At 35.9% G+C, this 15,385-nt stretch overlaps 1 protein-coding gene across 7 annotated transcripts in view; it reads right to left on the reverse strand.

The window, feature by feature from the left end:
* Positions 1 to 15,385, reverse strand: part of AGL (amylo-alpha-1, 6-glucosidase, 4-alpha-glucanotransferase) — a 98,079-nt gene that overhangs the window by 40,805 nt on the left and 41,889 nt on the right. For all 7 annotated transcript variants that reach the window (XM_043876561.1, XM_043876560.1, XM_043876563.1 and 4 more), the window contains 12 exons: positions 12,968 to 13,149; positions 12,697 to 12,808; positions 6,752 to 6,875; positions 6,321 to 6,423; positions 6,133 to 6,230; positions 5,113 to 5,252; positions 3,885 to 4,072; positions 1,964 to 2,087; positions 1,174 to 1,337; positions 789 to 890; positions 522 to 677; positions 280 to 430 (listed from right to left, as the gene is read on the reverse strand). In XM_043876561.1, coding sequence (XP_043732496.1) covers positions 280 to 430; positions 522 to 677; positions 789 to 890; positions 1,174 to 1,337; positions 1,964 to 2,087; positions 3,885 to 4,072; positions 5,113 to 5,252; positions 6,133 to 6,230; positions 6,321 to 6,423; positions 6,752 to 6,875; positions 12,697 to 12,808; positions 12,968 to 13,149 — 1,644 coding nt within the window. The remainder of the gene's footprint in view (positions 1 to 279; positions 431 to 521; positions 678 to 788; positions 891 to 1,173; positions 1,338 to 1,963; positions 2,088 to 3,884; positions 4,073 to 5,112; positions 5,253 to 6,132; positions 6,231 to 6,320; positions 6,424 to 6,751; positions 6,876 to 12,696; positions 12,809 to 12,967; positions 13,150 to 15,385) is intronic.

A 15,385-nucleotide genomic window follows, 5' to 3' on the forward strand; every position in this document is an offset into this window, starting at 1 on the left:
AAATACAAGTTCATTTATACAAATTAGGAGATAAGAAAATGTATTAAGATGAAAATAAAATTACAACTCAAAAAATGTTAACATTTAACAGTATTTCCAGGTTTTGTTCCATGTAGTAAAAATACAAGTTATCAAAAATTTGTAATTCCTTTTCTTAACTACATCTATACTTGCACTGTGTTACAACATATATGACATGTAACAACAATTTAATATTTATTATTACTAACAATTAAACAATATAATACAATCAAAACAACATTTTTTAGCTCACATTACCAGGGATGCACATTTGAGGCACTTCCTTGCTGTAAAATGAAGTCTTGGGATTCCTGAAAGCAGTTCTGGAAACAGATACAACTGACTGATGGATACTGGGCGAATGTCTTGTTACAGCCACTATGTCTGCATCAACTTGATCCACATATACCTGAGAAACAGAGAAAACACATTAGTGCTCAAACTGGAAAGACTCTAAAACGGAACCTTGAGAAAGAAACCTAGAAAACGTAGCTTCTTGCCTGAATAAAACCCTTGGCTCCGAGCTCTTGGTGAAGCCTATTGATAGCACACCTGGCCGCAATAATGCCACTTTGGGCGTTAACTTCACCAGCGCTGGATGGTGATGCTGCAGGATTCCATTTGGTGTAAAACCGCTCTTCAGAAACTACTGAAATCTGAGCAAAATAAAAACTTAGCTATGTGCATGTTTTAATTACAATGAGAAATTTGGTAAAAATGATCAGGTTTTGGCCTTGTGGATTTTAAAAAACAACACATAGACAAACCTGGTGAGGCACTAATTCGTCATAGCCTTTAGTACTTCCACTAGCACAACATGCCATGGAAACAATTGTGGTACTTGGGAGGGCATCATACGCTGACCTATGCTACAAAAGAGTAAAACGACAAACGTTTATTTTCTTTCAAATGCAAAGTGCATCCTATAGCCCAATGAAGTAAAATGATAAGTACATAAATACATTCTGAAGATATATTCCTTTGCTTTAAAACAAATAACAAACCACTCAAAAACCTTTAAATCACAGTCACTTATAAATCTAAGGCACTATTTTGAGGTACTGTGGATATTACTGCCATTAAACAGCAGAGAACTAAATATCAAAACATTTAGCAAAATAAGTAAATACAAGAAACAGGAAGGATGCTTACCACAATAGGACACTCATTATCATGGGTGATATCCATAAACAGGGCATGTGCAATAGCTGGCATTAAAGGCCTCAAACAGGGCTGAACAAAGGATCCAACAGGTTCTCCTCCGTATCGGTAAACTAATCTGCCCTCTTCATGGCTATCGTATGCACTCATTGCCTCTGCAAAGCATTACAGAATATTTTAAGAATCTTCATTACCTACATTAATTACAATCTTCATTAATCTACATTAGCAATATCCAAAAGCAGATTAGATTTTGTATTGTGACTGATTTTCAAAAACAGATCTCAAAAATATTATCAAAAATAAAATTGATTTAAACATTTAAACAAATGTCCATTAGTTTAAATGACAAAAAAGTCTCTTCTGCAACTTAACCAGAGAAACGGCTCATGCGGTAAAAAATGGAATATATGCTGCTTATTAGGATGTTGGTTACATAAAATCTATGGAGGAAAAATCTCAAGATTACATCATTTAGGCAGATAGAGATGAAAAACAGATTTATATATTTTCAACAACAAAAAAGTGATTTTGTTCAAGAGTCATCAATTCGTTCCATTGGTCTTTCAAGTTAAAATGAGATATCTTACCCCAAAGTAGAAATTGTCACTGATGAAAACAGGGATTCAGTTATATTAAGAAATTTTGAGTAGACTGTTTAAAAGAACAATAACTATGCTGAGCATTATTAAACACTGTACATAAAGCTATTCAATGCCTTTTAATCTACTTAAACAAAAACTGAAGCTTTAGATGGGAAAAACACTTTCAATGAGCCTACCTCTTATTAAGGAACTAATGCCCAGTCTAGTAACAAAGACATTGTCCAGGTCTTCACTTCCTGTGAACAGTTCAGCTACTACATATAAATTGGGTTGCAATTTCCTAGCAGCATCCAACATGTACTGCAAAAAGCACAGTCACAAAATAACAAAGAGAAAAGCAAGATGGTGTTGCGGAAGGAGAGGAGGCAAGACTAGGCATGGGTTTGACACAGGAAAATACCATGTAGCGAGACAAAATGGAAATCCAAGAGAATTTCCAAATAAATTTAATTGTGCATAAGTAAGAAAACATAAAATGGACCAATACATACAGGAAACAAAAGAATGCATAAAGCGAATATAACAGTTAAAAAGGAAGATTAGATTTTGCAGATGGGACACAAAAGGGGGAAAAAAAGGAAGAAGAAAAATGTTAGTGTCACTTACAAAATGTAAACCATAATACTGCAAGTCTGCTAGGCTTTCCAAACCCTATTTTATGTTTTGTTTTTAATATCTCTAATTAGTCTATTAATTTCCAGGCCCTTGACTAAACTATAAATGATAAATTACCTGCTGGTGCATCATTTAGCTATTATAAAGATTAGGTCTGACTAGACTGAAGCCAGCTTTTCCTGCAGATGATAATAAACTCCTTTTTTTTTTCTTCCCCTGGCCATGCTATGTGGCTTGCTAAATCTTTGTTCACTGACCAGGGACTGAACACAGGCCATGGCAGTGAAAGCACGGAGTTCTAACCACTGGACTGCCAAGGAATTCCCCAAAACTTCTAATCAGAAATGAGATCAGTTAAAAAAAATTTTTTGAACATTTGCACAAAGGCTAATAAAATACTTGAAATTCTAACACGTAAGACCCTAGAGGATTTTTAAACTTAAAATTAAGCAAATTAAATTTTAGTATTCTAAGTTTTGCTATAATGTTATAACCATCTTACAAGTGTATTGCTAAAGGCATACATTAAAAAAAAACTCTGCTTTTTTTTGAAGCTAAAAATGTTCTACTACCTTAACTAAAGTTCATTAAATTCTTCCAAATCAAAGCAATTTTTCATCACAGGACTTGAAACATATGCATTATAATACTGCTTTAAAATGATAGAAATAGATGTTTTTCAGTTAAGCACACATTTCCATAGAACACTAACTTGTCACTAGGAAACTTTCAAAGATCTTACAAATAAATGAAAATCTAAAGTGTTTACAAAGTTGTAAACATAAATGATAATGCTATAAATTGTATAAAATTTGTAGCACTTATAGTATTATATAAAATTTATAGTATTATCTTTTTTGTTTCATAAAAGATAATGCTATAAATGTTGGCATTGCTTAAGTTACTATAAAAAATCTGAGAAGGGAAAGAAAATTTTTATGTTTACATTTACATATAATTACATTTCCATATGATAATGAAAATTGAATCAATGAGACAAACTATCTTCAATATGCTGTAATGCTAGTGTTTAAATAATTGTTATCATATGAAATAAGCTATATGACTTCACAGTGGCTACTAATGTATTGAAACCAACCTAATAATAAGAATAAGACAAATTAATATTTATATATTGTTAAATTATTAACAAGGTTAATTCTTTAAAAATATTAACATTAAAATATTGATAATATTTTAATAATATATATGGCAATATTGCTGTATGTGTATTATCAGAGACAATATAATGTCCCTAACTTAAATAAAAATATTAACTCAAATGTTTTATAGCCCAGTACTCCATAATATCTGCATCAAAAAATTCTCAGAATTATGCAAGTTATGCAAGCTTTAAAATACTACCACCATATTACTGTTAGCATTCAACAAGCAAAAGGAAACATGTATTTGTACACTCTCATTAAGGAAAGCTAGGAAAGAACACTGATTTCTTTAACAAGATGAGTTATTTATCTGTACCTCTGCTACATGAAGAGGGGTTGAGTGGCAGTTATCAAGACGGACGCCCTGGAAATAAGTCGCAGTGATTTCTGTGTATTTTTTCATGTGTGCCCAGAGATAAGGACAGTCCTCTGGTTTTTTCCCATAGCGTAATTTAACACTGTCTCCCCAGCAAATAAGTTCTCTCCTTAGATAAACATCTGAACCTGTTAAAAAAGGAGCTTGCTTTCAATGGTTCAAGGAATAAAATGAAAATATTTATTTCAAGCAAAAACTGTTGTTTTTAAATCACATTTATTATTTCTAACACAAGCCATATATAGGTTAAAATTATATCTAAAATGGTATGGGATAAAGTTTTAAAAAACTGACAGTAATTTATATCTATTTTGCTAAAACTGTACCTTACAGTCTCTTCTAAAAATGTGTGCTTAATAGTAAAAATTCAAGTTGCTTCATAAAGGAAAAGTAATGGTAATATCATGGGCCTTTAAAGCTATACCAAAAACATTTAAAGCTCCATCTCCACCCTACTACCAATCTTTGGCAATATGTTACACTAAATCCATGGTGCAGAGCAGAGTGGCATTTTTCACTTCAAATGGTTAGAAAGGAGAGGGCAGAGATACTTAAATGCAAAGCTATATTTTTTTAAAAAATGAGACTTCTGAATTAAATTTAATGACATAAAACAGGCTTCTGATTCTGAAATGTTAAAAAATAAATACATTGATAGGTCCTCTGCAAAATTATTCCTGGCAGTGAAACAGCTATAAAAAATAAGAAGCTAGCATTAAGTAAGAGGGAATCTAAAAAAAATTGTTTTCTAGTTTAACTGTCATTCAAATACCTTAAATACTCCTCTAGCTAATGAGTGAAAATATCTCTTACAGTAAACTGTTGTAATCATACAGGTTCAAATGGCTTTTTAAAGATGCAAATGAGTACATCTGTGTACAAATGAGTTGCCCAACGTAGAACCATAATATCAAATAGATATATAAGAACTCTTCTGTTAAGGAAGAGGAGATAAGGGGTAGAAAAGGAAAGAAGGAGAAAGAAGCTGAATCTCATTCTGTCAGTCCGTTCTCTTCTCTCAAACTGTATGCACCTCTGGCATCTCCAGTGAAACAATTTAGAAACCATTAGCCTACTCGGGGAACAAAATCAACAAACAATTTATATTCTGAGCTTGCCATGAACTTTTACTTCCCTGTCCATAGAGAAGTTAACAAAAAAGACATACCTGGCTCAGCAAAATTTCGAAGGGGATCATCTCCCATTACCCATCCATTATGTGCCATCAGAAAACAAGCTTTATTTGGGACATGAATCATTGACTCTTCTGCAGAAAGGGATATGTCTTCAAAAGGGAAAGTAAAATATCTAGGGAGATACAATGAAGTATGAAATTCATGCAGAGAAACTCCTTGGGGAAAATCTGAATTAATACCATTAAAATTAAACTTTGTCCCTAATGAATAGAATAGATTAGTTTGACACCATTTATAAGAAATAAGAAATAAACTTCAATACAGGTGAAAAAATCATCAGAAATTTTGAGTAAATCTAGTAGGGTTTGAGAAATTGAGTGAGTATTATAGTATATCTGATTAACATTCTAAGTAATAACTTTAAAAATCTCATAGAATGACTAAGAAAATCACTAAGGTATTGACATTATTTTGCAAAAGTTTTTACTATGCTTCAGTTGCCTGATCTCTGCTGTACATTACTTATAAGGAGCTAAATACTTGCTTAATTTGCTTAACACTGAAATTATTAGTAAGTATGCAGTCCTCCAGAAACATGAATCTAAATGATTATAAATTGGTTCATACTGATGATAGCTTCTCTAACTAAAGATTTGCCTAACAAAATTAATTCATATTAAGCCTGAAGTGAAGTGAAGTCGCTCAGTTGTGTCCGACTCTTTGCGACCCTCTGGACTGTAGCCCACCAGGCTCCTCCATCCATGGGATTCTCCAGGCAAGAATACTGGAGTGGGTTGCCAGTTCCTTCTCCAGGGAATCTTCCCAACCCAGGGATCGAGCCCAGGTCTCCGGCATTGCGGGCAGACGCTTTAACCTCTGAGCCACCAGGGAAGCCCTAATATTAAACCTAGTTACCAGATCAAAACTGCTATTTCAATTTAAGAAACATACTGGGTCACACATTAGAGGAAATTCAAATTTAGGTTAACTTTAAGAGTTTAATACAATTTTCAATTTTTAACCTTTCATGAGAAGAAAACAAAATGGAATACCTGGTAACCAAAGGATGTTTTCTAGTAACAGGTCCTAGTTTAGGACCATGGCCAGCCAGTCGTTCATAAAACACATTTCCCAAAAGGCAATTGACTGCCTAGAAAACATGAACTTATGTCAATAACAGCAGCAAAAAACAGTATTAAAACTCAAAGAAAAACAGCAGTTCAAAAGAAGTAGGTAAAACCTGTTCGTGATGATAGTTCATGAGTTGATGTTTCTCTGAATTTAATTCCTCAATTCTCTTCCTGAACCAATTGCAGCATTCGTTAATTGCGGCTGGCCCATTGCTTGAAGTAGATAAAGCAATACGAACAATATTTAATGGTTCTACAAACTCTACATTTGAAATTTTTCTAATACGGGTCATAGAAACTTTAAATATATTCATCAGGACCTTAATTAAGACTTAAGAAATTTTCCAGTTGTATACATTTTTACCACAAAAGGGGAAATGTCATGTGTTGGAAGTAGTAGTTATAGTGAATTACTTTATTTCATTTTCTACTCAGGCTGTTAACAAATAGCATAAAAATAATACCATAAATGTAATCAGAATAGTTGTAAAGGTTTACAAGTAATATTATTCTTTAGTATGTAGTAAAATATAAAACATACTCATGTGGTATGAAAGTTGCTAGAGCAACATTCATATCTACAGTACAGCCAAGCCGTCTGTATTCAGGATCCTGAATTATCTTAAGGTGGTGATTTGGATCAGGCCTTGTTGTTTTCCTATTTTCTGAAAGAAAGAAAATATTATATCTTAAATGCAGATATGTATAAGGAGATTATAACTGTTACTTATTTCATATTTTTAATTTATTGTTTTTTTCTTAGAAAATAAAATAACTATTTATTTCATAAGCATTCCTTCCTCCCTATGTATCCTTCTGCAAAAACCTAACACACACACACACACACACAGAGAAGGAAAGAGACAGAGAGGCGGGGTTGGGTAAAGAGGAGAGAGAGATGCTGACTGGGGGAAAAAAAAACACTGCAGAAGAACACAGCAATTCCTACCAGTTCAACCCCAGTCCCACCTTTCTGCTTCAATTAGTATTCAGGTATTCTATACATTTTTTAGGGCACTAAAGATGCTCAGTTCAGTCACTCAGTCACGTTCGACTCTGTGACCCCATGGACTGCAGCACGCCAGGCCTCCCTGTCCATCACCAACTCCCGGAGCTTATTCAAACTCATGTCCATTGAGTCGGTGATGCCATCCAACCATCTCATCCTCTGTCATCCCCTTCTCCTCCTGCCTTCAATCTTTCCCAGCATCAGGGTCTTTTCCAATGAGTCAGTTCTTCCCATTAGGTGGGCAAAGTATTGGAGTTTCAGCTTCAGCATCATTCCATTCAATGAATATTCAGGACTGATCTCCTTTAGGATGGACTAGTTGGATCTCCTTGGAGTCCAAGGGACTCTCAAAAGTCTTCCCCAACACCACAGTTCAAAAGCATCAATTTTTTGGTGCTCAGTTTTCTTTACAGTCCAATTCTCACATCCAAACATGATCACTGGAAAAACCATAGCCTTGACCAGATGGACATTTGCTGGCAAAGGAATGTCTCTGCTTTTTAATATGCTGTCTAGGTTGGTCATAACTTTTCTTCCAAGGAGCAAGCGTCTTTTAATTTCATGGCTGCAATCACCATCTGCAGTGAAATTGGAGCCCCCAAAAATAAAGTCTGTCACTGTTTCCCCAACTATTTGCCATGAAGTGATGGGACCAGATGCCATGATCTTAGTTTTCTGAATGTTGAGTTCTAAGCCAACTTTTTCACTCTCCTCTTTCACTTTCATCAAGAGGCTCTTTAGTTCTTCTTCACTTTCTGCCATAAGGGTGGTATCATCTGCATATCTGAGATTATTGATATTTCTCCCAGCAATCTTGATTCCAGCTTGTGCTTCATCCAGCACAGCGTTTCTCGTGATGTACTCTGCATATAAGTTAAATAAGCAGGGTGACAATATACAGCCTTGACGTACTCCTTTTCCTATTTGGAACCAGTCTGCTGTTCCAAGCACAGTTCTAACTGTTGCTTCCTGACCTGCATACAGATTTCTCAGGAGGCAGCTCAGGTGGTCTGGTATTCCCATCTCTTTAAGAATTTTCCACAAGTTTGTTGTGATCCACACAGTCAAAGGCTTTGGCATAGCCAACAAAGCAGAAATAGATGTCTCCCTGGAACTTTCTTGCTTTTTTGATGATCCAGCGAATATTGGCAATTTGATCTCTGGTTCCTCTGCCTTTTCTAAATCCAGCTTGAACATCTGGAAATTCATGGTTCACGTACTGTTGAAGCCTAGCGTGGAGAATTTTGAGTATTACTTTGCTAGTGTGTGAGATGAATGCAATAGTGCAATAGTCTGAGCATTCTTTGGCATTGCCTTTCTTTGGGATTGGAATGAAAACTGATCTTTTCCAGTCTTGTGGCCGCTGTTGAGTTTTCCAAATTTGCTGGCATATTGAGTGCAGCACTTTCACAGCATCTTTTAGGGTTTGAAAGAGCTCAACTGGAATTTCATCACCTCCACTATCTTTGCTTGTAGTGATGCTTCCTAAGGCCCACTTGACTTCACATTCCAGGATGTCTGGCTCTAGGTGAGTGATCACACCATCATAGTTATCTGGGTTATTTTTGTATAATTCTTCTGTGTATTCTTGCCACCTCTTCTTAATATCTTCTGCTTCTGTTGGGTCCATACCATTCTGTCCTTTATTGTGCCCATCTTTTCATAAAATGTTCCTTTGGTATCTCTGATTTTCCTCAAGAGATCTCTAGTCTTTCCCATTCTATTGTTTTCCTCTATTTCTTTGCATTGATCCCTGAGGAAGGCTTTCTTGTCTCTCCTTGCTATTCTTTGGAACTCTGCATTCAAATGGGTATATTTTTCCTTTTCTCCTTTGCTTTTTGCTTCTCTTCTTTTCTCAGCTATTTGTAAGGCCTCCTCAGGCAACCATTTTGCCATTTGGCATTTCTTTTTCTTGGGGATGGTCTTGATCCCTGTCTCCTATACAATGTCACGAACCTCCGTCCATAGTTCTTCAGGCACTCTATCAGATCTAATCCCTTGAATCTATTTGTCACTTCCACTGTATAATCGTAAGGGATTTGATTTAGGTCACACCTGAATGGTCTAGTGTTGATGGTACACATTTACTTAAGGATGTTGATGGTATACATTTTCTTCCCAGGTGCTACCAAAGACACTAACTTTAGGAGTTCTTTTTACTCAAAGATTGCTTTCTATTTTAAAACTTAAGTCTTATTAACAACTTGACTTTCTCTGAAAGAAGCAGACAAGTTTGTTTTTTGTTTTTTCCTTTTCACCAACTAGCATTCTCTTCTTACATAATAATAAAAAATGAAAAAAGTAAATAAATGCTTTGTAGGGGGAGTTTTCATTCTTATTCCGAAACTTGTTCCTAGTAAATCAGTGGAAGATTGCCTCCACTGGGTTTGATTTTACTTTAGTTAATTAATATCTGGCTTATTCTAAATGAAATGGCTTATAAAAGTGTAAACAAAGTAAAACAAATATTAAATAGATTTAAAGATGTAGTTTCTGAGGTAAATTTGGAAGAGTAACATACCTGAAAAATGCCAAGAAGTGTTTTAAAAAGAGGTAAAACTACACAATCAGTGTATATTATAAAAGTGATTAGTAGTGCTAGATTAAAAGACAGATCACTGGAATAGCATAGATAACAGGCCCATGAATATTCAGCATATGATTATACATTATGAAGTATTATCTTGGTATCCCAAACCAGTTTAAAAGGATGGAATATCAACCCAGTATCACTTTTTAAAACAAAAATAAAGTTAATATCTTCTTTATATAAATTCCAGGTATATTAAATATTTAAAAGTAAACTGTAAATAAGATTTTCAGAAGAAAACAGAATGTTGTTTGAAGGTCTAGGCACAATGTAAAATTAGAAGCCATAGAAGAAAAGATCATTAAATTTGGGTACAGTGAGGGGAGGAAACCACAGTAAACAAGGATTAAAAGATCAACAGCATAATAGGAGGATATAGCTGAGGCTACTATAATAAGGAACCACCAGTTATAATAAGTCAATATGAAAAAGATGAGCAACCCAACAGAAAAATAGGGGAAGAACATTAAAAGGCAATTAATGGAAGAATTATAAATGGCTAATTAACACATGAAAAGATATTTCATTCATAACCAAAGAAATAAAAATAAAAATAATGAATATTTTGCCTATTGACAAAGATTAAATGGTATCTAATGTTGATGATGTTATAGTTAGTGATAACATAAACTGGTACAACTTGTATTGAAAAGCAATTTGACAACATCTATTACAAATTTATCATTAAATTTGTATACTCTTTGACCTATGAATTCTGTCTAACAATTTGTCCTACTGATTTAGTCCCAAAGCAAGTAAAGTTAACATGCACAAGGATTTATTTTCTATAGTATCACTTGTAAGAATATAAGTTATTCTGGATCCAGGGCTTGCTATGTTTACCACTGAATCCCCCTACCTGGAAGAGTGCCTCGCACATAATAGGTGATTCAATAAATATGTATTAAATGAATGAATGAGAAATGAACTACAAATAATTTACCAAAATGGTTAAAAGAAATTCAAGTACTTTAAAGCAGTGTATTGCTATCTAGAAGTTAAAAAGAAATAATTAGCTGTAATAAGATCATGTTGTCAACTAAAAGAACAACTTGTTAAACAGTCTGTATACTGCAGTCTTATTTATGTATAAAATAGATATAAATATAAAACTTATGAATGTAATTTACAGTACCTAACTATATAAAATTGGAATTTCTTTCAAAAAAGAGTCTGAAAAGAAACACAAGAGACTATTAAATAATAGTTCCTTCTAGTAAGTAGATTTTGGAGGAGAGGAAGTTACATATTCTATTTATTATATATTTGTCCTGTTTGGCTTTTTTTCTTTACTATGAGCATACATTATTGCAAATAAATAATACAGTTTATAAATATCAGAGGAAAGGGAAAATGGAGGCACTTCAGTAAGATAAAACATGAAGGAAAGATAATATTAAAAATTCATGTATTAAGATGTTACACAAATGTGAAGGCTAGAAGAGTGAACCTGACCCGAAGCTTCCAGGGCCTCAAACATAATGACTTTGACTTTGAAGGCAGTGTTTCTGGGCCTTACTTAAGCTCAACTTTCTGGATAAGGAAGAGGATTTCTTATTTTAAGAGCCTTCAAAGATCCTTGCTCTTAGGTTGTCCTATACTAACTGTAGATATATTCTTTATAATTTCTCTAATTAGCTTCCTAAAAAATCCTAATTTCTCTTTTGGCATGGTTTTTCCTATCCTACTTTGTCAGTGACACAGTGATTAACTTCTTAAGGTTAATTTTGTCCTCAACTGGAGATTTGTTTCTTTACCTTTGCTACTGGCTAGTATCTGAGTCAGTCCACTAGTGGTTAGGTGGCCTTAATGGTGCGCATGTGAATGCTAAGTGGCTTCAGTCATGTCTGACTTTTGGCGACCCTATGGATTGTAGCCTGCCAGGCTCCACTGTCCATGGGATTCTCCAGGCAAGAATACTGCAGTGGGTTGCCATGCCCTGCTTCAGGAGATCTTCCCGACCCAGGGATGGTACCCATGTCTCTTACATCTCCTGCATTGGCAGGTGGGATCTTTACCACTAATGCCACCTGAGAAGCCCAGTGTTAAAGGTAGGTACCATTAACTAGAACTCAGTTAAGTTAACTGAGGTACCATCAACTACCTCAGTTAAGATTCCTACATTAGCCAACAGAAGACTATCACATCTCTCAGTTTTGAAGCCTGTTTCAAGTTTTTGGCGGCTGAAATAATCTGTTCTATTTACCTGCCATGTTAAACATTCATTTAACAAATGTATATTGAGCTGTATGGTATTCTGAGCATTTTGCTAAGGAATCAATATAAGAAGCAGTCCCCAAGGGAAATAATTGTTTATTATGAAAGAACTGATGCTTTTGAACTGTGGTGTTGGAGAAGACTCTTGAGAGCCCCTTGGACTGCAAGGAGATCCAACAAGTCCATCCAAAAGGAAATCAGTCCTGAATATTCATTGGAAGGACTGATGCTGAAGCTGAAACTCCAATACTTTGGCCACCTCATGCGAAGAACTGACTAACTGGATAAGACCCTGATGCTGGGAAAGATTGAAGGTGGGAGGAGAAGGGGATGACAGAGGATGAGATGGTTGGATGGCATCACTGACACGATGGACATAAGTTTGAGTAGGCTCTGGGGATTGGTGATGGACAGGGAGGCCTGGGTGCTGCAGTCTATGGGGTCGCAAAGAGTCGGACATGACCGAGCGAATGAACTGAACTGAACTGAATGGCATGGCCTTTACAGATCTCTGCTAACTCACAGATAGCTTCCAGAATCATAGTGTTAGAACATCAAAAATAACACAAATACCATATAATAATAACAGATTTAATACTGTGTTAACCAAGAGAAGAGTAATAGTAAATTTCTTAAAATTGATAGTAACATTCTAGTGTATAACCTTTACCTTGTGTAAGAAGTCCTCTAAATTGCTCGACTGCTTTGTGAACATCTACTTGGAAAAATTCCCAGAGTTGAATCTTTGGATAAATATCCTCCCAAATTATTTTTCGAATGCACTGAAAAATATTAATAGTTAGAACACATATTTAAAATCATTTTACTAAGTATTATTTAGCACCTTAAAAGACAGGTTCTAAATGATCTTCGAAAGGACACTTAATTTATACTTTAGAAATTATGTACTAAAAGTGCGGTATTCCTCTATACATACTGACATTCATTTGATGATCATTTTCAATCAAAGCAGGTACTCCTCTGTCTTTGTATTTCCCTTCTGCAACGTCACAGGATAAATGCCAAAGTGCTCTGTCTAAGACCCAGGCAGGTTTTAAGTGTGGGGAATTCACAAGGTTATATGCACTTTCTGGATGTTCCTGGAGCCATCTACTATTAGCAGCTTAAAGAAAAAGGAAACATAAAGGATTATCATGTAATTAGACTGAAGTTAGGTTTAAAGCTGAAATAAAATATCAACATCTGTCACTCATTTTCTTATATGTTAGATATCAATATTTTATAATGATACTGTAGTAGTATGAAAACAACTTTTTGGTTATGGTATCCTATCATCTATTTCACCATACATTTTTCTTTTCTGTTGTAAGAGTTTTTAACAGTAAATAGGATCAACACTGATTCATTATATCATCATATTTACTATTATGGTGGGAGTTAAGAAGGGTCTTGTCCTCTGCCTGTTTTGGTGGTCCTTAGGAGAACAATATTTTGGAATGCTCCTTCTAAACCCAAAGGACCTCTTTCCCTTTAAGGTAGACTGGGCTTTTGCCCTGACTTCAAGTTCTCTGACCTTGTTAAAGCAGAAAGTTACCTGCATCTTCAGCTCTGGTTTAGGCTTCTCAGTGTCTGGCTGCTCAGTTGTAGGGCAGGAAAAGAGCCCCTGAAATTTATTCTCCCTCGAAAGTCCTCCTTCTTACTTCTGGTCTCCTAAGTGATAGACCCTTCTTCAGCCCCATCTAGCTCTAGATTCTAGATTTTGCATCCAAAATGTCATTTATATTTCCCCCCCCCTACATATCATGTCTTTTTTTGTTATCTGAAGGGGGAGGGAGGTGAGATTCTTTCTTCTGGATCTTTAAATATGCTTGTACCTCCCCAAAGCTATGAATACAAACACACATCTTATCTAAATAGAGTTATTTTCCGAAGTTCTGCAGCGTCTATTAGTATCAAGACCAAACACCTTGAAAACCAACCTGCACCTACTGCTTCCACTTTCTCCCCACACTCTCATTTTCTTCCCACCACACTCTGCTCCCTTATTCACTCAACCATCTACGTGTTATGGAAGCTCTACCCCTGTTGCTCTACTCCAGGCAGATGTGGCCAATATGGCAATGCCCTCTCCTCCCAACTCCTTGTCTAGGGTTAGTTTCATTCTGGGAGACAGAGGCTGCCTGTTTCTCATTCCCTCTAGCTCCAAGCTGTAAAAGCTCTATTCCAGGTTGCAGGCAGAGAAAACCTTGACTCTTTTCCTTCACCAAATGCCAATGTGTAGGGTAACTGTCCTTCTTGAGCTGTGGGGGGCCCAGAATGCTGAGGCTCTACTTGCCCCCCAGACCTGGAGCTTGCTCATAAGGAGGAGGTTCCACATGGGAGAGACAACCAAGAAGATCAGAGACTGATGCCTCCTGCCTGAATACAGTCAGAATGGCTGCCCCAGGAAAAGTGGGCAGTGGCACAGGTGTTCTGCTCAAGAGGCATGACAGGCATTAAGGTTGAAGAGCTCTGCCTGAAAGGACTGAATTTATTTGGCAGAGTGAGTGGAGAACTCTGTGCCTAACAGTGTTGTTGAAAATAACAGAGACCTTGATGAGGCGCAGTTAAGAGAATGCTAATAGCTCCATGATACAAGAAAAACATTAGAACGACCAGAAATTTCATAGAGAGAACCAGGGAAAGAGATTGCTGAGAAGAACCCTACTGGGACCACTGGCAACTATGGGGTTTGGAAAGGCTGGATATGTGTGCTAGGCACCTACTCAGGGGCATCCTGGAAGGACATTAGACTTGAAAGCATTCCTCAAACCACATACACACCCATCAACACAGGACAGAAAGTCCCTGGCAAAGGGACTTAAATACAACCTCTAACCAAACACTGAGTGAACAATGAAGTACACCCTGACCCAGGGTGAGTTCTAGGAAGCTGGCATTAAAAACAAGTCACATTCACCTCTGGCAGTCTGGAAGACCTTGTGCATGTACAAGGCTAAGCCGTCTTAGCAGTGGTCAGAGAGGGACTTCCAAGCTAACAGTTCAGGTTTATCTTTTTCCATCCTTTTATGGGCAAACTATTTGTATCTTTGAATTTAAAGTATGTGGCATATAGACAGAATATATTTGAATTTTTTTTTTGGACTCTGACAATACCTTCTTTCAAGATATTACTTTCAAGATTCCCTAAGTCTTTGGCTTTCAAAATGTTTCCTATGATGTGTCTGAGCGTGGTTCTCTTTTGTTTAGGGTTCTTGAAGGTTCCTGAGTCTTAGAATGTGTAAACTGATGCTGAAGGTTTCCATTCTTTCCCCTCCTTCTGGTATTTCCAAATCCTGCATTCCACTGAAGCTCTGTGCATTTTTATCTTTTTTCTTTCTGTTCTTTACATTGCATAG

Source organism: Cervus elaphus, chromosome 20 (genome assembly GCF_910594005.1).
Source record: "Cervus elaphus chromosome 20, mCerEla1.1, whole genome shotgun sequence".
Lineage (NCBI taxonomy): Eukaryota > Metazoa > Chordata > Mammalia > Artiodactyla > Cervidae > Cervus > Cervus elaphus.